General features: G+C 39.1%; 1 protein-coding gene across 3 annotated transcripts in view; it reads right to left on the bottom strand.

The window, feature by feature from the left end:
* The window catches only part of LOC111159045 (oxidative stress responsive 1), a 102,416-nt gene that overhangs the window by 43,832 nt on the left and 35,686 nt on the right, over positions 1–22,898 (bottom strand). For all 3 annotated transcript variants that reach the window (XR_002641394.1, XM_022521420.1, XM_022521419.1), the window contains exons 4-5: positions 19,587–19,728; positions 5,915–5,970 (exon numbers count right to left, since the gene is read on the bottom strand). Coding sequence is in view for 2 of the 3 variants with exons in the window: in XM_022521420.1 (XP_022377128.1) it covers positions 5,915–5,970; positions 19,587–19,728 (198 nt within the window). In the remaining variant the exon portion in view is untranslated. The remainder of the gene's footprint in view (positions 1–5,914; positions 5,971–19,586; positions 19,729–22,898) is intronic.

Raw genomic sequence — 22,898 nt, 5'->3', positions numbered from 1 at the left:
TTTTCTCTGCCCATTTCTCTCTTCTCCTGGAACTTCCCACATGTGTTTTGGTCTGCTTGATGGTGTCAAACAGATCCCTTGAGCTCTGTTCACTTATCTTCAATCTTTGTCCTTCCTGTTCCTTAGACATGATAATATCCACTTTCCCATCTTCAAATTCATCAATTCTTTTTTCAGCCAGTTCAAATCTCCATTTGCATATGAATCCTTCTAGTGGGCTTTTCATTTCATAACACAAGCTACCGTACTTTAAAGCTCCAGAATTTCTTTTTTGTTTTTTAGTCCTTTCTCCTTATTGGTAGCTCCTATCCACACATTATTTTCTTGAGTTTATTCACATCTTCCTTTAGTTTTCTTTGTCTAATAGATTTGCTGTCAGGACCTTTTCAGTGACAGTTTCTATTATTTATTTCCTTTGAATGGGTTATACTTTACTGTTCATTGAATGCCTTTTGATTTCTTTTGATGAAAACTGGACATTTGAGTCTAATGATGTAGTTATTCTGGAAATCAGATTATCTCCCTTTCTCAGGGTTTGATGCTTAAGTTTTGTTGTTTTATTTTGGCTGTTATAGACTATCTCTGTGTCAAGCATCAACCCGAAGTATAAACAAGCTCTTCTCAGGAATTCTCTGTACCTTTTCCTGGCATGTACAGTCACTTTCCAATTTTCCCCACCAATGAAGTTATTTTTTAATGTCTAGTGCTAAAAGTGGGAAGAAGAGAAAAACGAAGGGAAGGGGAAAAAAAAAAAAAGGTGCTGCTCCTTTAAGTCCCTGGAAGTCATTTGGGGAGGGGGTGTACCACAACAACGGCCGTTTGCCTCTTTATCAGCACCAACGTGATCAGAAGCAGCAATCAGTGATCAGAGCACAGATCCATGGTATTTCGAAGACAGGGCCATTTTGCCCACTGTGGGTGCCACAGGGAGTGTGCAAGCTGCTCCAAAAACAGGTGTATAGCTGCTTGCCTGCCAGCAGGCTGATGACTAGGGGTTACACAGCTCTGAAATTGACTGAAATTTACCGCAATTTACCTTCCAAATCTTCCCCTAGAACTTAAAAACCTTTGGAGGAACTGCAGAATTATAAAAGTTACATCAGACACATTCTGCTGGTTCAGCTGTTGTCTAGATGTGGAGAGATTCCTGGTGTTTCCTACTTCACCAGAATCCCCTCTTTACTTTAGTTTGTGTGTTTTGTTTTGTTTTTACCACTTGATTTTACCTTTTTAAACAATAAGCATAATTGTACTTGGTTCTGAACCTATATAAATGAAATCATATGCTACATAGTCTATTTCAACTGTTTTCTTTCACCTTATCTTTGTATAACTTACTAATGCTTTTGAATGTAGCTGTAGTTCTATCTACATTCATCACTGTATATATTCCAATGCATAAATTAACCATGATTTATTTATATTTGTTCATTCTACTATTGAAGGGTATTGGGACTATTTCACAATTTCAATGCTTATGAGCACTGTGACACACACATAACCATGATCTTCTCTAGGCCATAAACCTAGAAAACAAAGTTTTAGGATGTGCATACTTCAACTTAATATAGTGTTTGTACTCATTTATTCTCTCACCATTGGAACAGGAGATTTTTCCCTTGCTTTACAGTGACACTGACAACTGCAGCGTCGGATGTTCAGGCCAGGACGGCCAGCATATCCTAATGTTATTTCACAGGCATACCTTGTTTTTTAATGCTTCGCCTCACTAGGCTTCACAAATACTGTGTTGGTTTTTGTTTGTTTTTTTTTTACAAACTGAAGGTCTATGGCAACCCTGCACTGAGCAAGTATATTGACACAATTTTTCCAACAACATTTGCTTACTTCTTGTCTCTGTCACATTTTGTTAATTCTTGCAGTATTTTGACATTTTTCATTATCATTGTATTTGCTATGGTGATCTGTGATTAGTGACTTCTGATGTTACTATTGTAATTGTTTTGGGGGCACCACAAACCAGGTCCTTATAAGATGGAGAACTTAATATATGTTGTGTTTTGAATGCTCCACTGACCAGCCTTTCCCCCGTCTTTCTCCCTCTCCTCAGGCCTCCCCATTCTCTAAGACACAACAATAGTTAAATTAGGACAATTAAAGACCCTTACAAGAGCCTCTAAGTGTTCATGTGAAAGGGAGAGTTACAGAGTTTCTCTCTTTAAATCAAAAGCTGGAAATGATTAAGCTCAATAAGAAAGGCCTGCTGAAAGCCGAAATGGGCAAAAAGCTAGGTCTCTCATACCAGTTAGGGAAGTTGTGAATGCAAAGAAAAAGTTCTAGGAGGAAATTAAAAGTGCTACTACTCCAGTGAACACACAAATAAGAAAAGCGAAACAGCCTTATTGCTGATGTGAAGAAAGTCTTAGTGGTCTGGACAGAAGATCAAACCAGCCCCATCATTTCCTTGCCAAACCCTAATCCAGAGCAAGACCCTAACTTTCTTCAATTTTAAGAAGGCTGAGAGAGGTGAGGAAGCTGCAGAAGAAAAGCTCAAAGCTAGCAGAGGCTGGTTCGTGAGGTTTAAGGAAAGAAGCCATCTCTATAACATAAAAGTGCATGGTGGAGCAGCAAGTACTAATTATCCAGAAGATCTAGCTAAGTTAATTCATGAAGGTGGCTATACTAAACAACGTATTTTCAATGTAGACAAAACAGCCTTCTACTGGAAGAAGATGCCATCTTGGACTTAATTAGCTAGAGAGGTCAATACCTAGCTTCAAAGCTTCAAAGGACAAGCTGACTCCCTTGCTGGGGGCTAATGCAGCTGGTGACTTTTAAGTTGAAACCAGTGTTCATTTACTAGTCCACAAATACTAGGGCCCTTAAGAATGAAGCTCAATCTACTCTTCCTGTGCTCTGTAAATGGAAGAATAAAACCTGGAGACAGCACATCTGTTTACAACAAGGTTTACTAAATGTTTTAAGCCCACTGTTGAGACCTATTGCTCAGAAAAAAAGATTCCTTTCAAAATATTACTGCTTATTGGGGCACCTGGGTGGCTCAGCTGGTTAAGCATTCGACTGACTCTCGGTTTTGACTCAGGTTTTATCTCAGGGTTAATGAGATCAAGACCCATGATGGGCTCTGCATTCAGCGCGAAGTCTGCTTGAGATTCTCTCCCTCTCTGTTCACACACATACACATGCTCTCTCTCTAAAATAAGTAAAATCTTAAAAAAAAAATATATATATATATATATATACACACATATACATACTACTGCTCACTGACAATGCACCTGGTCAGCCAAGAGCTCCAACGGAGTCGTACAATGAGATTAATATTGTTTTCATGCCTGCTAACACAACATCCATTCTGCAGTCCATGGATCAAGGAGTAATTTTGACTTTCAAGTCTTATTATTTAACAAACACATTCTATTAAGCTAGTGATTCCTCTCCTGGATCTGGGCAAAGTAAACTGAAAACCTTCTAGAAAGAATTCACTATTCTAGATGCCATTAAGAACATTCATGATTCATGGGAAAAGGTCAAAATAACAACATTAACAGGAATTTGGTAAGAAGTTGGTTCCAACCCTCATGGACAACTTGGAGGGGTTCAGACTTTCGTGAAGAACACAGGTGCAAATGTGGTGGAAACAGCAAGAGAACTAGAATTAGAAGTGGAGCCTGCATATGGGACTGCACTGCTGTAATCTCACGATAAAACTTGAATGAATGAAGAGTTGCTTCTTACAGATGAGCAAAGAAAGTGGTTTCTCAAGATAGAATCTATTCCTGGTAAAGATGCTGTGAAGATTGTTGAAATGACAACAAAGATTTTGGCTATTACATAAACTCAGTTGATAAGGCAAGGTTTCAGAGGACTGACTCCAATTATGAAAGAAGTTCTGTGGGTAAACAGCACTGCATGCTTACAGAGAAATCATTCGTGAAAAGAAGAGTCAACTGATGTAGCAAATGTCATTGTCTTCTTTTAAGAATCTGCCACAGCTACCCCAGCCTTCAGCAGCTCTCACCTTGATCCGTCAGCAGTCATTAACACAGAGACAAGACCCTCTGCCAGCAAAAAGATTATGAGTCACTGAAAGCTCAAAGGATGGTTAGCATGTTTAGCAATAAAGTATTTTTAATTAAAGTATGCATTTTTAAAAATCCTGTATTGCACATCTAGTAGGCTATAGAATAGTGTTAACATAACTTTTTTTTTTTTTTAAGATTTTATTTATTTACTTGACAGACATTTACTTGACAGACATTATAGGCATGTCTATAATATAGGCATTTAACTGATTACTAGTGACGTTGAACACCTTTTATTACATTATGTTTTGCTGTCTTCATTTGGGAAGACATCCATTTTTTTTTAAAAGATTTTATTTATTTATTTGAGAGAGAAAAAGAGGAAGAGTGCACGAAAGGGGGGTAGGGTCAGAGGGAGATGCACACTCCTTACTGAGCAGGGAGCCTGATGCAGGACTTGATCCTGAGACTCCAGGATAATGATCTGAGCCGAAGGCAGTCACTTAACCAACTGAGCCACCCAGGTGCCCATCTTCTGCCCATTTTTACTCTGATTTTTCTTTCTTTCTTTTTAAAAAGATTTTATTTATTTACTTGACAGAGAGAGAGAGAGAGAGCATGCACAAGTAGAGGGAGTGGCAGGCAGAAGAAGGAGAAGCAGACTCCCTGAGCAGGGGAAGCCGGATGTCGGACACGATCCCAGGACCCCAGGACCTGAACCAAAAGCAGCTGCTTACCCAAGTGAGCCACCCAGGCGCCCTTATCTGATTTTTCTTTTTCTTTCTTTCTCTCTCTTTTTTTTTTAAAGATTTGATTTATTTATTTGAGAGAGAGAAAGTGAGAGAGAGCATGAGCTAGGAGAGGGTCAGAGGGAGAAGCAGACTCCCCATGGAGCTGGGAACCCGATGCGGGACTCAATCCCGAGACTCCGGGATCATGACCTGAGCCGAAGGCAGTCGTCCAACCAACTGAGCCACCCAGGTGTCCCTTATCTGATTTTTCTTAATGGTTCTTTATGTATTCTAAATTTGAGCCTGGTATCAGTTATTCCATGCTGCAAATATCCTCTCTACTATGTGGTTTGTCTTTCTGGTTATTAATGGTGATAAACCATTTATTCCTCTTTCAATAAATAGAAGCTATAAATCTTAAAGGAGTCAAATTTATCAATATTTTCTTTTATGCTGAAGCAATATGTGGCTTTGTTAAAGTATTTCCTTAGGCTGGGACATGAAGATGTGCACCTAAATTATCCTCTAAAACTAAAGAAACAATTTAGGGTCTGGGTAATTATTCTCCTTCTGCCAAACACCTGACCATCCCAGTGGTGTGGGACCAAGCTGAGGCCTCAGATGAGTGGCTTGCTCAACAATCCTGTGGTACAACCACTCTGGAGTCTCAGCCTGCAGGAGGGGCATTTCACCAGCATGGCCGCCTCTGGTAGACCCTGGACGCCAACTCCTATCTTTTCAGCTCTGAGTCTGCCAACAGTGCACTTCCGCCTCTCAGATGCCTCCTCCTCACTGGCAAATACCCCAATTGCCCCAGGACAGAGGCAGCTCAGTATCACTCCTCCACAGCGTATTCCTTCATACACATTGTGGGGATTCCTGACTACCTTTCCTTCAAAGAAAAGCACAGAACGCTGTGAGAACCCACAGAAGATGACTTCACTGGGGTGAGGAGTGATAACTGGAAGGTAATGATTAATGGACAGAAAAATGTCTGAGATAAAAAATGAAGGATGAATAGTGGAGAATATCTTGAGAGTCAGCAGGGATGTGCCAATACAGGCTGCTTGACTAGAGACAGTCCAGGGACTAGAAGAGAAAACTAGCCCTGAAAACACAAAACACAGGTAAGGTGGTTCTACTGACCATTAAATAAAAAGAAATACTAATCATTACCTGCAATCTGTACTGAGCCATCTTCTCCAAGAAGAATATTTCCAGCTTTCACATCTCTTGAAGAAAAAAAAAGTTACGTATTAAAGACACCTATTCTCTGGAGTCACATAATTTAAGCAATTGTTTACTGTATTCATACAACAATGGCAATATCTAAATATTCTATATTACATTAAAGAGTATTAAGGTCAACAGTAAAAATTTTTTAAATTTTAGTCGCTTGTACTAGAATCTAAATATTATAAACAGAAAGCTACAATAAGAGATAGCTTTTTACTGTAAAATCCAGAAAACCCAAGATGATTAAATACTTGACTGGGATAACAGCAGCCAAAGAACATGTCCCTCACCTACCATCACCTAATTCTACTTTTTGAAAAATACTGGGTTTTTTTCCACACCCTAACACATGATCAAAATTTTAAATGGTCAGTATGTGATTAAAAACAGGACTATTCTATGCCTTAGGCATAAAGATAGATAAAAATTATTTAAACATTTTTATATTTTTATTGGTAACTATTTATAATTTGAATAGGACATGCACACATTCTTCTTATAAAAACCTAAATATCACTGAAAAGGCCAAAGTCCCTTTGACAAGCATTCTCAAATCTAGTATCTTCTTGAAGGTTTTCAACTATTACCAGTCTAGCCAATAGAATATGTTCCTGTGACATATCTGGGCTTTTCTTCCAACATAAATGATATGACACTATCCATTCAAATCTACAACTTGTGTTTCTCATGTTAACAATGTGTTGTAAGTATCTGGCAAAATTTAAAATCTCTAAATCTTTTTTTTTTTTAAAGATTTTATTTATTTATTTGACAGACAGAGATCACAAGTAGGCACAGAAGCAGGCAGAGAGAGAGGAGGAAGCAGGCTCCCTGCTGAGCAGAAAGCCCAATGCGGGGCTTGATCCCAGGACTCTGGGATTATGACCTGAGGCGAAGGCAGAGGCTTTAACCCACTGAGCCACCCAGGGGCCCCCTAAAATCCCTAAATCTTATGAGTAGCAAAATCACTTCTTAATAACCCAGAGAAACCCCCACAATGTACAAAGGGGTCACTACAGCACTGTTCATAATCATAAACCAAAAATGGTAACAATCTAGAAGGCTAACAATAGCAGAAAGTTTGAACTAATTTTGTTATAGCCATAAAAATGGAGTAAGGTCAATCAACATGTTATGCCTTGAAATATTATCTAGTACATTTTACTAAGTGAACAAATCAAATAAGAGGATAGTGTATTTTGTAGGACAATAATGTAAAACACAAACATACACACACACACATTTTCCATATACACCAAATGATGCAATAAATGGTTCCTTCTGTGGAATGGAATGGAATTGGAGCCAAGGCAAACAGTGTTTGAATATCTTGTGGAAATGCAATCATGTATTTATTTTGTAATTAAAAATAAGTATATAATTAAATAAGCTCTCTTTGAAGCTAGACTTCTAGCTCATGGAAGAAAGCCTTGTCACGAAAAGGAACCAGTGAAAAGCGAAACACTTCATCCTTTTCCCTGCCCATGCCTTCTCCTGGATGAACCATTCCTTGGGGGAAAAAATCAACAATGGTTCCACAACTGTGTGTAGTAGCTTCACCAAACCACAGTATCCAATACTCTCCCTGAATGCATACTGAAGCATAAGGAAATCATGCTACTGAGTATTCTTCACTGCCTATGAAGGTAAGCAATCGACAGGACATCTCCCAGAGGCTGCCTCAGAGTGGAGGCAGGCTAAGTCTGCTCTACAAACATAATGTCTCTGACTCCAGGTACCACGAACAGAAGAAAACTGAGGACCTTCCCTTCCTTGAAGACAAAAACCATCCAAATGAGTCAACCATGAACCTTCAACTGCCTTTTGAGCTCATCTGGAATCACATCTAAAACTCAAAATGTCTAGTTTAGTCACTTCGTCGTTTGTGTTTCTGCAGCACAGTGTTAGCAGAGACTACAAAAATATGATTATATTCTTGGGACTATTTCTTTCACCATGAGCTAAGATCTGGACCTGAACCTTAAGAGATTTCTGTATCACCCGCACTTACTCAGCATTATGATTAGTACACAGGAGGCATCTCTGAGATATTCATCAAATAGATTTAAATAACTAAACAATCTCCCTCAAATCCTCTTCCAGAAATAAGTGGAGTATTAAATTAATAAATGAATAAATAAATAAATCCAACTAAATACCAAAATAAAACTTGACTATTCCCTCCCCCACCATCCCAAACCCCAACTCCTACCTGCTCTGTTCCAAATGATAGGATTATAAACTAATCAACTGCAGTCAAAGAAGACAACCTAACTACCCCAAAACAGGAGACCAGTTAAAATGTGGTATAGCTATATAATGAAATACTATGAATAATAATGAACATATGAAATAATATGAAAAAATCACCAAATATACTTAACTGAAATAATACTATGTACGTATGTTGCCACCTTTTTTTTTTTTTTTTTTTAGCAGAAGAAAGAGGGATATACATATATTGTGTTTATATTGGCATAAAATCTCTCTCAAAGGAGTCACAAGACCTTAAACCAGGGTATTGGAGGTTCAGGAAAGGAAGACGACTTTCTAAATACATCATTTTTTAGAACAGTTTTAGATTTACACAGAAAATGAGAAGATACTGTAGAGAAGTTCTCTACACCTTATAGTTTCTGCCATTATTAACACCTTACATTTGTATGATACTTTCGCCACATTTAATGAGACCAGTATAAATGCATTATTATTAAAGTCTGCAATTTACTCAGATTTCTAAAAAGTTTTTACCTAATGTCTTTTTTCTGTCCCAGGATTCCATTCAGGATTCAACATTAAATTTAATTATTGTCTCCTTAGGTTCCCCTTGTCTGTGACAATTTGACTTTTCTTGTTTTTGACAACCTTGGTAGTTCTGAGGAGTAATGGTCAAATATTTTATAGGCTGCCCCTCTAATAGAATTTTTCTCATGATTACACCGGTGTTACGAATTTTTGGAAGGAAAACCACAGAAGTAAAGTGCCATTTTCATCACATCATATCAAGAGTACACAGAATCAACATGATTTAGCACAGCTGATACTGACAGGACCTGTTTATTATCATATACCTTTTTTTTTAAAGATTTTATTTATGTGACAGAGAGAAAGAGATAGTGAGAAAGGGAACACAAGCAGGGGGAGAGGGAGAGGGAGAAGTAGGCTTCCCACTGAGCAGGGAGCCTGAGCGGGGCTCGATCCCAGGACTCTAGGATCATGACCTGAGCTGAAGGTGGAAGCCTAACGACTGAGCCACCCAGGCGCCCTATCATATACCATTCTGTGCTTTTTCAATTTTAAGCCACATATATGTATTACCTATTCAAATGTTTTAGAAGTTTCTGTCCTTCATAAGTGAAGACAGGGTAATCCATTTTCAGTAGAGCATGCGCTTTGGGTGACTACTTATCAAATCTTCACATAACCAATTCTTGTTTCCCATTTGAAACCAAAGTGCAGGGACTCCTGGGTGGCTCAGTTGGATAAGCGTCCAACTCTTGATTTTGGCTCAGGTCATGATCTCAGGGTCGTGAGACAGAGTATCACACTGGCATCCATGCTCAGCAGGGAATCTGCTTGAGATTCTCTCCCTCTGATCCTCCCCTGACTCACACTTGCATGCTCTCGATCTCTCTCTCTCTCTCTCTCTCTTAAATAAGTAAATCTTAAAAGAAAAGAAAAGAAAGAAACTAAAGTGCAATCTGTAGAACAGCTTCCAGGAATAAAAGCAAAGGAACATCATGAAGGTCAATGGCTCACTGGACGATCAAACACACCAGTCTGTCCTCCTACCCAACAGAATAGCTGACCTTTCAAGGAAAAGATTTTTAACTAAACATCTGGAAATCAGTAGAGTCCTTAAGAACCTTTTTTCACTCCGCCACAAAGAATATCAAGCAACCCAGCAGCCCCAACAGTTAAATCTACCATCCACTCTTAAATAAGAACAGTGAGTTTTGTTTTTCACAGTTTAATGCCATTTCTCACATGTCACTACTGCACCGAAGTCACAAATTCCTTGTAAAATTAAAAGGAATATCATGGACATGCTTAATATTTTCATTAGCACACAGCACAAGTTACTGCCTAGGACATTTTTATGACTCATCAATAGGCACAGTTTGTGGAAAACTTGAAAAAGGTCAAGACCAGCAATGAATCAAAATGAAAAGTTGGAAAATACACTGCATTTGGGCATCTTAAACCAACAAGCTATCATTTCTGTTAGAGCTGACCTCTTTAACAGGAAAAATATTGGAGTAGATAGATACAGAGAGAAAAGCAGAAGTCTAATTCAGAGACGTCAGCAGGGAACACACTGAAGATGGAAAAAAATTATCTGACCGGGTCCACCAGGATAACACACAAATGGACCAGAAATAAAGATGAGGAGTGGAGATACCTATGAAACAGATCCAGCTGTTGCCCTAGTAAGACCACCACCTCCGAAGCCTGCTGAAGCCTCTATGGAACTCACAGCTTGGAGTGGTTGCTGCTGAAGTGTAAGCAGGGGTTCTTAGCCTTGGCTGCATTAGAATCACTTGGGGAGCCTTTAAAAGCCCCAATGTCAATGTGTCATCCCGGACCAACTAAGTGAATTTCTTGCAAAGGATCCAGGAATCAGTACTTACTGAAGTTTCCCAGGTGATTCCAATATGCAGCCAAGGATGAGAGTCTTTGATTTAAAATGTGAGTTCGAGAATCCATTCCAGCAACATGGCAAACAGTCATCACTACCGCCCAGGACTTTGGGGGAAAACCCACCATTCCCCTGCTACAAACAAAGAAATTAGGAAGGGAAATCGTCACACAGCTGGATATGAAATAAAGACAAGAAAATCCTCAAGTTTCAGAAATCAAAGGGACACTTAAGAGCCAGAGCAGTAAGCCTTGGAAGAGAGGGGACAAATGGCTAGGAACCTCAGGTTTTAAAACCCACCCCCTAAGCAGAAAACATGGCATTGGACTAGTTTAAGGTTGAAAGTAGACTTGAGACCCCTTCATAAAATTGGGACCCTAGAAGAAAAATGAGCCACAGTGAAAGATATGCTTAGCAAAAGTAAGCTAGTATAGCCACACTGAAACAAGATATAATTGTCTTTAACACAAAAGCATTTCTAGGAATGAAAAGGGCCATTATATAATTTTAAAAATGGGAATAATTCACCAGAAAGATAAGAATCCTGAAGGGGTTGTTGAACTGTAGGGCTCCTTCTCATAACCTCTGGCTTCCATTGTTCTAATAGGAAGTCAGTTCTCAATCATATTGCTATTGTCTTAGCTTGTTCTATTCAGGCTGCTATAACAAATATATCACAGCCTGGGTGGCTTAAACAACCAACATTTATTTGTTGCAGTTCTGGGGGTTGGGAAGTCCAAGATCAAGGGAGTGGCAGATTTGGTGTCTGGTGAGGATCCACTTTCCAGTTCATAGACATAGGAGAGCTGACAACATGGACTCCATATTTGTTCCCCCAATTCTCTCCATCAGAGCCATGTGTTCCAGGCCCCGCAGAGCTTAATGCATGCCCTGATCAGATGTGGGAAGGCTCATTCTGATCTTCCCTAAAGTGACGCACACAGAAGGCATCACTTTAGATAACTACTGTTTGATATCACCCCCATGCCCCTCACACTATAAAAACTGTGGGTTAAGATCTGGACTAGACAGAGAATGGGGGCAGAAAATAGTTGCACAGCTGCCTGGATTGTCAGTCCATGCAATGCCCCATCAGTAAGTTACTCCAAATAAAACAGTGGAAACAGCATGGAGCGGTACTTGTTTTTTGGTCTCCAAGTGCCTTCTCGATGTGAAGGATACATTACTGACCCTCCTCCACCTCCTAACAAAAGATGGCCATCTTTTCACTATGTCTTCACGTGGCAGAAGGAGCAAAGGAGTTCTCTGGGGTATCTTTTTTTTTTTTTCCTGGGGTCTCTTTTACAAGGACAATCCCATTCATGAGGGCGCACCACCCTTATGACTTAATCACATTCCAAAGGCCCCTACCTCTGAATACCAGCACAATGCTCACTGGAATTCAACATATGAATTCTGAGGAGACACAAACATTCTGTCTTTATACTCCTCCTACTTGATGCATTGTTTTCCAAATCTTACTGCTTTCCAGATACTCTGTGTGTTTAGGTTTCAACAGTGTAACTATAGTGTGTCTATTCACAGATTTCTTTGTATTTGTCCTCATCATGGTTCATGATTTAGAAGTTTTCCACCATTATTTCTTCCAGTATTTTTTCTGGCTCTTTTATTCATTCAGCTAAAGAAGGGCTGATATATATTCAAAGTAAATGTTACGGTCATACAAAACTGAGCAGAGACTGACTTTTTGCCTGAACTTGATATGAATCTATTCTTCGCTTTCTAAAAAAGACAGTGACCTTAATGTATATTTTGGGTTAATTTCCTTTAACTACATAAAGTCTGTATATGTAAAGTTTTAGGATAAAGAATGTACTTTTATTTATATTCTGAAGTGAAGATTTTGACATTTAAAATAGGGATTGGATATAGTAAATAAGACAACACATAGGATATTTAAATAAAATAATCCCAGTGACAGATCTAAATTCTACTGAGTAACTAAAAAATGTAATTGATATTAAACTAATGTATACCCAGATTCGTGGATTAGTTTCATCTTTCTTTCCTAGCAGGTTTTAGAAGCACACTGCCTAAATTCAGTTCCCAGCTATGTCATTAGGTGGGTGACTTTTAGCTAATTACTTACCTCTGTCTTTGCCTTGGTTTCTTCATCTGTAAAATGGGGAGGAGAGGGTATATACCTCATAAAATTACTATAAAGATTAAATGAGGTAACATACAGGATGCACTTAGAATACTATATGGCACACAAGTTTCAGTGAATGCTTATTATCATCTACACCAGAGGTCAACAAACATTTTCTTAAAGGGCCAAAGAGTAAATATTGTACACGTTGTGGGCCAGATGCTCTCTGTCACTGTAACTTTAATTTCATAGTGCTAAGGCAGCCACAGACAATCTGTAAATGAATGGGCATGACTGTTCTGTTGTTGCTTTCACAAAAAAACAGTCATCAGACTTGATTTAACTAGTGTGTTTGTCGATCCCTGATGATCTATATGGCTGTAGAAGATTGGTTTTCTCTCATGTAATAGTCTAGGCATAAGTGACATCAGTTCAGTATGGTGACTCCACAGAATCAGGGACTCCTGCTCCTTCTATTTGATCATTCCACCATCTCTAAGTTCTTGTTACATAGTCCAAGATGGCTTATCACCACCTCAACATTTCAATGGAAGGAAGCAAAGAGGAAATAGAGGTTATGTCACTTTCTATTAACAGTGGTTCTCAGGACATTTGGCAATGTCTGGAGACATCTTTGGTTGTCACATTAGGTTGGGGCAGGGGAGGAGCTACTGGCATGTAATGGGTAGAAGCCAGGGATGTTGCTAAATATATCCTACAATGCACAGGACAGCCCCTGCAACAAAGCACTGTCCAGCTCAAATGTCAGTAGGGCTGGGGGTTGACAAAACCTGTTAAAGGAACAACTCTGAAGTAGTATATACATTTTTGTTTTCTCCACAGTGGCTAGAAACTAATTTACACAGTGATAATCTGATCCTCACATGAGGCTATGAAATGTTGCCTTTCTTCTGAATGGTCACATGCCTGGTAAAGATGTCATCTTTTTATAGTTCAAAAAGGAGAGGAGACAGGCTAGGGGCAAATTAGCAGCTTCTAGCACTTTTTTTTCCTAGAAGATTGCTCAATGAACATGAAATCAGTAACTGAATTACATTAATTACTAGTATCAAAGTATGTATCCATAGGGTTACCACTATCCAGAGGATGGGAATCCTGTTTTTCAGGGCACCTTTTCCTTATTTTTTTTAAGATTTTATTTATCCATCTGAGAGAGAGAGAGAACATGAGAGGGGAGAAGGTCAGAGGGAGAAGCAGACTCCCCGTGGAGCTGGGAGACTGGTGTGGGACTTGATCCTGGGACCCGAAGCAGTCGCTTTACCAACTGAGCCACCCAGGCACCCCAGCGCACCTTTTCCTCTTGACAGTGCAGGAAATATATTCCCAAATCTTTGGTCATGTCCTTATCCAGTCATCTGTTAACACATTATTTTAAGTAGATATGAAACGAATGGATATAATTTGAGGTGAAAAATCCTATTGTCTGAAGAATATGCCTTCAATGTTTCCAAGATTTCTAGTTCATGTATTATTCCTTAGAGTCAACTCTTCTGTTTCATAACCACAAGAGTTCATTTTTCTTTGTTAAGATATAAGCTGGTTGGAAAATTCAGACAACTAGAAAGCATTATTTATGTTTTCCTAGAAAAAGATACTTTTATAAATGGGCCAATTTCACTGATGTAATTTCTTTAAAATGGTCCTATTCTCAGAAAAACTTAATTAAAGTTTTTTTTTTGGGGGGGGGTGATACTTTGCTTTTTTCCCCCAACATATCCTGATTACTCTTTTTTTTTTTAATATATATATATTTATTTATTTATTTGACACAGAGAAATCACAAGTAGGCTGAGAGGCAGGCAGAGAGAGAGAGGAGGAAACAGGCTCCCTGTTGAGCAGGGAGGGCTCAATCCCAGGTGGGGCTTGATCCCAGGACCCTGAGACCAGGACCCAAGCTGAAGGCAGAGGCTTAACCCACTGAGTCACCCAGGCGCCCCCTGATTACTCTTTGAAACCTCAGTTTTAGCACCTGATAGTTGTCTGATCTTTAATTTTTTTTTTTTTTTAAGATTTTACTTATTTATTTGTCAGAGAGAGAGAAAGAGAGCACAAGCAAAGGGAGCAGGAGAGGCAAGGAGACGGATGCTGGACTTGATCCCAGAACCCTGGGATCATGACCTTAGCCGAAGGCAGAAACCTAACTGAACCATGCAGGGGTCCCAGTTGCCTGATCTTTAATCAGTTATTTTTCTGGGTCTTTGCTTATTTTTGGCGAAGGATTCGGGTTAACTAGGTGATTTTTTTGAAAACTGACAAAACTGTAAGATATTTAAAGTGTTACAATGTGATAGTCTGATATATGTATACACTGGGAAAGTATTCTCCTCATCGATTTAATTAACACATCCGTCACCTCACATATTTACTTTTTGGTGAGAACATTTAAGTTCTACTCTTTAAGCAGAACTTACTCATCTTATAACTGAAGTTTGTAACCTTTTATCACTGTCTCCCTATTTCCCTGACCATCCAGTAGCTGGCAACCACTTTTCTACTATCTGTTCCTATGAATTTGACTTTTTTTTTAAACATTCTACTTGTAAGTGATACCATGCAGTATTCGTCTTTCTCTGTCTGGCTTAATTCACTTAGCATAATGCATTCCAGGTTCATCCATGTTGTCATAAACTGCAAGATTCCCTTTTTTTTTTTTAAACGGCTCAATAATAATCCACATCTTTATCCATTCATCCACTGATGGATACTTAAGTCATTTTCATAGCTTGGCTCTGAGACAGTGATTTCACACTGCTTTTGGATATAAACCCAGAAGTGGCGGGGCGCCTGGGTGGCTCAGTGGGTTAAGCCGCTGCCTTCGGCTCGGGTCATGGTCTCAGGGTCCTGGGATCGAGTCCTGCATCGGGCTCTCTGCTCAGCAGGGAGCCTACTTCCCTCCCTCTCTCTCTGCCTGCCTCTCTGTCTACTTGTGATCTCTCTCTGTCAAAGAAATAAAATCTTTAAAAAAAAATAAATAAATAAACCCAGAAGTGGCATTGCTGGATCATATGGTAGTTCTATTTTTAATTTTTCTGCGGAACCTCCCTACTGTTTCCCACAACGGCTATACTAGTTGACGCTGCCACCATCAGTGCGCCGACATTCTCTTTCCTCCACATCCTCATCCAGGATCTGTTATCTCTTTTTGGAAAACAGATACCCTGGGGCGCCTGGGTGGCTCAGTGGGTTAAGCCGCTGCCTTCGGATCGGGTCATGATCTCAGAGTCCTGGGATCAAGCCCCGCATCGGGCTCTCTGCTCTCTAGGGTGGCCTGCTTCCTCCTCTCTCTCTGCCTGCCTCTCTGCCTGCTTGTGATCTCTCTGTCAAATAAATAAATAAAAAATCTTAAAAAAAAAAAAAAGAAAACAGATATCCTAACAGATGTGAGATGGTATCTTTTTTTTTTTTTTTTTTAAGCAGGCTCCTCGCAGAGCAGAGAGCCCGATGCGGGGCTCGATCCCAGGACCCTGAGATCATGACCCGAGCCGAAGGCAGAGGCTTTAACCCACTGAGCCACCCAGGCGCCCCATGAGATGGTATCTTATTGTCGTTCTGACTATATTTCCCCAAGATTATGATGCAGAGTACTTTTTCTTGTATATCGTTTTTTGGGAAAATGTCCATTTGGAACCTTTGCTCATATTTAGTTAGGTTATTTATGGTTTTTTGTCTCTAAGTTGTAGGAGTTCCTTGTACATTTTTGGATATTAACCCCTTATTGGATAATGTGGTTTGCAAATATTTTCTCCCATTCCACAGGTTGCCTTTTCATTTTGTTGATGGTGTGCTTTGCCATGAAGCTTTTTAGCTTGGTGTGGTCCCAGTTGTTTAATTTTTCTTTTGATGCCTTTGCTATTAGTGTCACATCTGAAACATCTGCATTTCGTGTATTTCTATTCTGATCTTTTTATTTATTTCTTTCTGCTAACTTTGGGCTTAATTTATTCTTATTTTTCTTTTCTAGTTCCTTAAAGGTAGATGATTTTTAAGATAACAATCTTGTTTTATCTTCTACCTTTTTTCTGCCTTGATTTTAACTAAGCATTTTACAAGATTCCATTTTCCTCCCCTCTCAGTATATCAATTCTTTTTTTCTTTTTTTTAGTGGCTGCCCTAGAGTTTGCTATAAACATTTACACTAATCTGAAGTGTACAGCAGCACTATAGGAGCACTATACAACTTCTCTGAGTTTTCTTTTCATCTCACATATCCTGAACTGTGGACTAGCATCAATGGGCATAGATGACAAACAAACAAAAACAAAAGCGAAAAAAACCCTGGAAGCCTGCTCTCTGTAGCCAAAGGAGCAGCAAAGAGCCAACCTAGCACAGACTTAGCAAAGGAACCCATAGCTGGAGTTGCAAGATGGCCCACTATGTCAGAACCAGAGGCTGGGTGGTTGGTTGGTTGGTTGGTTTTTAAAGATTTTATTTATTTATTTGAGAGATACAGAGAGAGCTAAAGAGCACAAGTCGGGGGGAAGGAGAAGCAGGCTCCTCACAGAGCTCAGAGCCCAACACGGAACTCGATCCCAGGATCCTGGAATTACAACCTGAGCCGAAGGCAGATGCTTAACCAACTCAGTCACCCAGGCGTCCCTTGAACCAGAGGTTTAAATGAAGAACCAAATGGAAAACCCCATTCTCCACCCTATAGCCACTGCAGCAAGTAGGCCTGTATTGCCCACACCAGCAGCACCAATAGCCCCACCAGCAACCCCAGCCTGCTACCCAGCTGCAGAGAACAATCCAGGCCCAACACTTTCTGGCCCTCCACACAGTGGCAAAGGACAACCCAGGCCCAGTGTCTCCCAACTCTCAACCCAGCAACAAAAGGTGGCTCAGGCATATGCCTTCAACCCCACAGGCAATACCATCAGAGAACGAATGGGAGCCCCACTGGCACGAGTGGCCTGGCCCATAGAGTACGCCCACAAAAGTGCTCACAGACCCACAGGTACAGCGTCTATCTCCCACCTTCCACCTAGCAGCACCAGACCCAGGGACGCACACTTTTGGTCTCAATGGTTATATCAGCAGAAATTGAGTAGAACCCCCCAGCAGTGCCAGGTGAACAAAACAAACCAGAAGAGCACTGTAAGAGCTCTAAAACTCAAACTGTCACTGGAACTACAGCTCACCAAAATACACCAAGACTTATATTTACCCAAACAGGGAAAACACCTGCTAAATTATATATTTAAATGAGATCAAGAGTCTCTAAACACATACCCAAAATATCCAGGATACAATTAAAGAAATCACTTATCATACCAAGAACCAGGAAGAACTTTAATAAGAGAAGACAACTGACATCAACATGGAGATCAGTCAGATCTTGGAATTATCTGACAAGAATTTTAAAGCAGCCATTATAAAAATGCTTCAACATGCAGTTTGGGATTTTCAAAACATGAAAAACAGAAAATCTCAGCAAAAAAAAGCCATAAAAAAGAACAAAATTATCTAAAAAAGTATAATAACTGAAAAAACTCAATCGGTTCTAGCCCAGAATGCAGAGGTCAGAATCAGAACCTGAGAACAAAGCAAGAAAATTTACTCAATCTGAACAGAGAAAAAAAATAAGATGACAAAAATTGAGCTGAGCCTCAGGGCTTAAGGTACAATAACAAAATAGGTAACATTTGTATTAACAGAGTCCCAGAAAAAGAGGAGGGAAATAATGGGTTGAAAAAACTAGCCAAAGATATAACGGCTGAAAACTTCCCAGACTCGGTGAAAGGCAAAATCCTATGGACTCAAGAAGTTTGGGAACCCAACACAGAATAAAGCTGAAGAAATCCATAACCAAGATATCACAATCAAACTTCAAAAACCAAGACAAAAAAATCTTGAAAGACGCTAAGGAAAAATAACATTATGAGAAGATCAATCCAAACTACAGACTTCTCATCTGAAACCCTGGAGGCCAGAATTAAGTAATTCAGCATCTTTCAATTGCTGAGAGAAAAGCACTGTCAGCAGCAAATTCTTATATCCAGTGAGACTATCCTTAAGAATGACTAAAAAGATTGCCTGATATGAAGGAAGCCAAATCCAGGGATTAAATAGATTTGGGTAACACAGATTCCATCATCATTTGGATTCTTATTATCTCTACTGAGGGGCTGAATAGAGAGAGGCAGCCAGGAATACTTGGACCATGCAATGATACATATCTTTTCACATTTAAAAAAAAGGGGGGGGAGGGAAGGGGGGCACCTGGGTGGCTCAGTGGGTTAAAGCCTCTGCCTTCGGCTCAGGTCATGATCCCAGGGTACTGGGATTGAGCCCCGCATCAGGCTCTCTGCTTGGCAGGGAGCCTGCTTCCTCCTCTCTCTCTGCCTGCCTCTCTGCCTACTTGTGATTTCTGTCTGTCAAATAAATAAATAAAATCTTAAAAAAAAAAAAAAAGAAGTCTTAATAAAACATTATTTTATAAAGAGCTTTTAATAATTTGAGAAAACACTCAAGGTAAAATAACAATAAAAGCAACAGACAAAATTATACATAGTTCTGTTTTATATATCTTTTAACCATATAAAAGAAACTGGAAAGAAATACTACAAAATGTCACCAGTGACTGTGATGCTTGCCTCTTGACAGCATGAAATGATGTTTTTGTATTTTCCAATTTGACTAAAATATTTGTTTCTTTTTAAATACTTGCTAGCTGTTTAACTAAAACCCTAAGCACAATGTGCTGAAACTAGTGATACAAAAAGCATGGTAACACTCAGAGATTATGATCAATTCTGCAGAAGAATGGGGAATGGTCTCAACAAAATGATACAGCACAACTACCAATGCATTTTCCCAAAAAAGCAGAGTTGTCTTTTACGTACCTGTGAATCTGTCCATTTTTATGCAGGTATTCCAACCCTTCCAGCACTTCTTTGAGTATTGTAGCAATGGTAGGTTCATCTAGGACTCCACTTTTGTGCTCCCCCTTTGCCACAATGTACTTAATAATGTCTAGAACAGAACCTGAAAACAGAAGACAAAATTTGATATGAATTTTTGAATCGTTCAATATAATTCAGAGACATTTTGAAATCAAACCACATGTAAGCCTTTTCATAAACTTAAATGTGTAGGAAAGGAAAAAAGAGCAAATACAAGGAAATATAGAAGTTTAATAAAATTAATTTATTCTTGATTGCAATCTAAAACAGAAAGCAGCCTAATATCCAAACAGCAGTGTTACACCAGCATTTCCTTTAGACTATTAAAATAAGAATTTGAAAAACCACATCTGAAAAATACCCATCGATAACACTTTAGTGTAAGATACCACAAACTAATTTAGGTTTCCAATATTGGATCAGATTATGCAACACTGTACAAATAAATACATAAAAATACAATTACAATGCAGGTCAAATTACAGAAGAAACACTTGGCAAGTAAAGATCACACGTGTATGTAAACCAACTTAAGGGTTAAAATTACTCTTCAGGTTAAAAATAATAATAAAATAGGTACAACAAGAAAAAAAATGAAAAGGATAAAAACGGCAGTTCTCTTTCAATAACAGCCCAGATATATTATCATTCCTATTCTACCCCAGATCTGAAATAACACTCTGACTAAAAACTGGGGGGAGACAGAGAAAAAAACACCTACGTGGTAATTAAAATCATAGACTGCTGACTACCATAACTAGTTATTATAATCAAAAAAGTTTGCTAGAGACTCTTAAGATTTTTGGCAGTACAATGGCCCATAAAGACCACAGAAGCAAAACAAAATCATCTCTGATATCAGAAATCATGCCAAAGAGTAGAATATAACACAAATGGCACAAAAAAGTTTGGATTTCCATTTCTTGGCACAAGACCTCAATGATCAAGACTAAAATTAAACCACACGGTTATGTTGAAAATTTGCCCTAGTGGGGGCTTTTATTTCACACACTTACAAGAAAAAATGTATTTCCAAATAGATGGAAAGAAGGATCTAGATGGAATCCTTCAAAACACATACATTTACTTCAGTTCCCACTTGAAATCCACTAATTTGATAAACTTGATTTAAAAAAAGGTATAAATCCAGGATGAAAAAGAAAACAAAGAAGATAAAGAGGAGAGACATCAATCATTTTTTGAAGGAAGTAAAACAGAACAAGTTAACTAACTAAGCAGAGTAGAGCCATCCGAAACCCAGATGCCTGTGGAAGAGTGTGTTAATTAGGAAACAGCATATCCCTACAGAGCACATACATACAGCAAAGTCTACCTAAGGGGAAGTGAAAGCGGACTGAAGAATAGGGCTGAAACCAGGATAACTGTTGAAAATTCATTTATCCAGGAAGAAAGATGCCCAAATTCCTCCCCTCTCTCTGGAAGCCCCTCCTGCTCCTGCAGGAGACAGTTTACTCTCTGGAGACAATGAACCAGGAAGGCTCCAGATTCCAAGTGGCATTTTCAAATACATTATTACACACTTTCCCCTCTTTATTGCCGGGATTCACGAGGCTGTGACTCACACAGGGAGAGGCCTAAAGGAGACATTTTGTTCTGCTTAGTTTAATCAATCACATATTAGTCCCCAAAGCAAAGTAACTATACCAAAAGGTCCTATGTTTCATTATGAGAAACTCAGGCCACACAGGAACTGCTTAGTAAGAAGACATTTATATAAATAAGTGCCAACTGAATTATATGTTTGTAATGTAAAGAACATCTAAAATAAGGAATGCAAAGGGAGAAATTCCTACTAGGAATTAAAAATTAACACAACTTGTCTATTCAAAAATTTGGCCATATTATATGCAAGACCTAGATCTGGGTACCACAAAATATGTCAAGATACTCATGGTGTAACTGCTGACTTTCTGGGAACTTCCAATCTGGGGGATCAAAAACATGGAGTAATAGAGACTTAGGGCATAAAGTTTTTGTTTTTGTTTTTTAAAAGATTTTATTTATTTATTTATTTGTCAGAGAGGGAGAGAGAGAGAGCACAAGTAGGCAGGGTGGCAGGCAGAGGCAGAGAGAGAAGCAGGCTCCCCCAATAAGCAAGAAGCCTGATGTGGGACTCAATCGCAGAACCCTGGGATCATGACCTAAGCCGAAGGCAGCAGCTTAACGGACTGAGCCACCCTGGTATCCCAGGGCATACAGAAAGTTATTAGATCTGTATTTTTAATGACTTTGAAGGAGGGACTCCTTTTTAAAATCCTCCAAGATTTTTTTTTAAGATTTTATTTATTTATTGACAGAGAGAGAGAGATCACAAGTAGGCGGGGGCAGGGGGAAGCAGGTTCCCTGCTGAGCAGGGAACCCGTTGCGGGGCTCAATCCCAGGACCCATGAGATCATGTCCTGAGCCAAAGACAGAGGCTTAACCCACTGAGCCACCCAGGTGCCCCAAGAAGTCCCCTCTTCTTATACAGTCTCTTTTCCATTTCAGTCTTCCCTTATAGGTGGAAAGATATTTATGTCACAAAGACCCTGATCTTTGACAAATACTGGTCCCGGAAGGTGTTCACTTTTTCCCGTATGATTTCTTCAGCATCTTGCAGCATCTAACATGATGATGGTGCTTACAATCCTCCTTCCTCCAATATCAAAATTACACAGATCTCTTCATATCAACTAAGAAATGTGAAAGTAAAATATGTTAAGCAAAAAAAGACTGTAGATTACCGCTGGATGATTCAATTAACAGCTAAGGAAAAGTAGGAATAATGAGGGAAAGCTATAACAGCACACACAACCTTATGTCCTTGGGCACAATCTGGAAAAAATACTCCACAGGGATAATCCCTTCTCGAACTTTAACACATGAAGGGATTAGTTGGTAAACTGGTTAAAAATGCAGATTTCCAGATCTTGCAGACTGTCATTCAAGAGATATAAGGTGGGCCCAAAAGATGTATTTTAACAAACTTGACTACCTGATGAACAGTGTCCACTGAAATCTAAGCATTTCTCAGAGTAAAAGCAGAATAGAAAATAAGAGGGAAGGGGTACAAATCAGGTAACAAACCAAAAAGTTAAAATGTAGATACCTATTCCAAAAAATCCATCTCATGTCTGCTTTCCAAGCCCATGGCATAGAACATTTAAAAAGCAATGCAAAACTTTTAACTGCCCAGAAAATCATTATTAAATATTAAAATAATATTGAAAAAGTGGCAAAAGAACTGCTGGT

The sequence above is a fragment of the Enhydra lutris genome, unplaced genomic scaffold (genome assembly GCF_002288905.1).
Source record: "Enhydra lutris kenyoni isolate GAN:26980312 unplaced genomic scaffold, ASM228890v2 scaffoldscaffold66, whole genome shotgun sequence".
Taxonomy (NCBI): Eukaryota; Metazoa; Chordata; class Mammalia; order Carnivora; family Mustelidae; genus Enhydra; species Enhydra lutris.
This window is presented reverse-complemented; position numbering and strand designations above follow the sequence as displayed.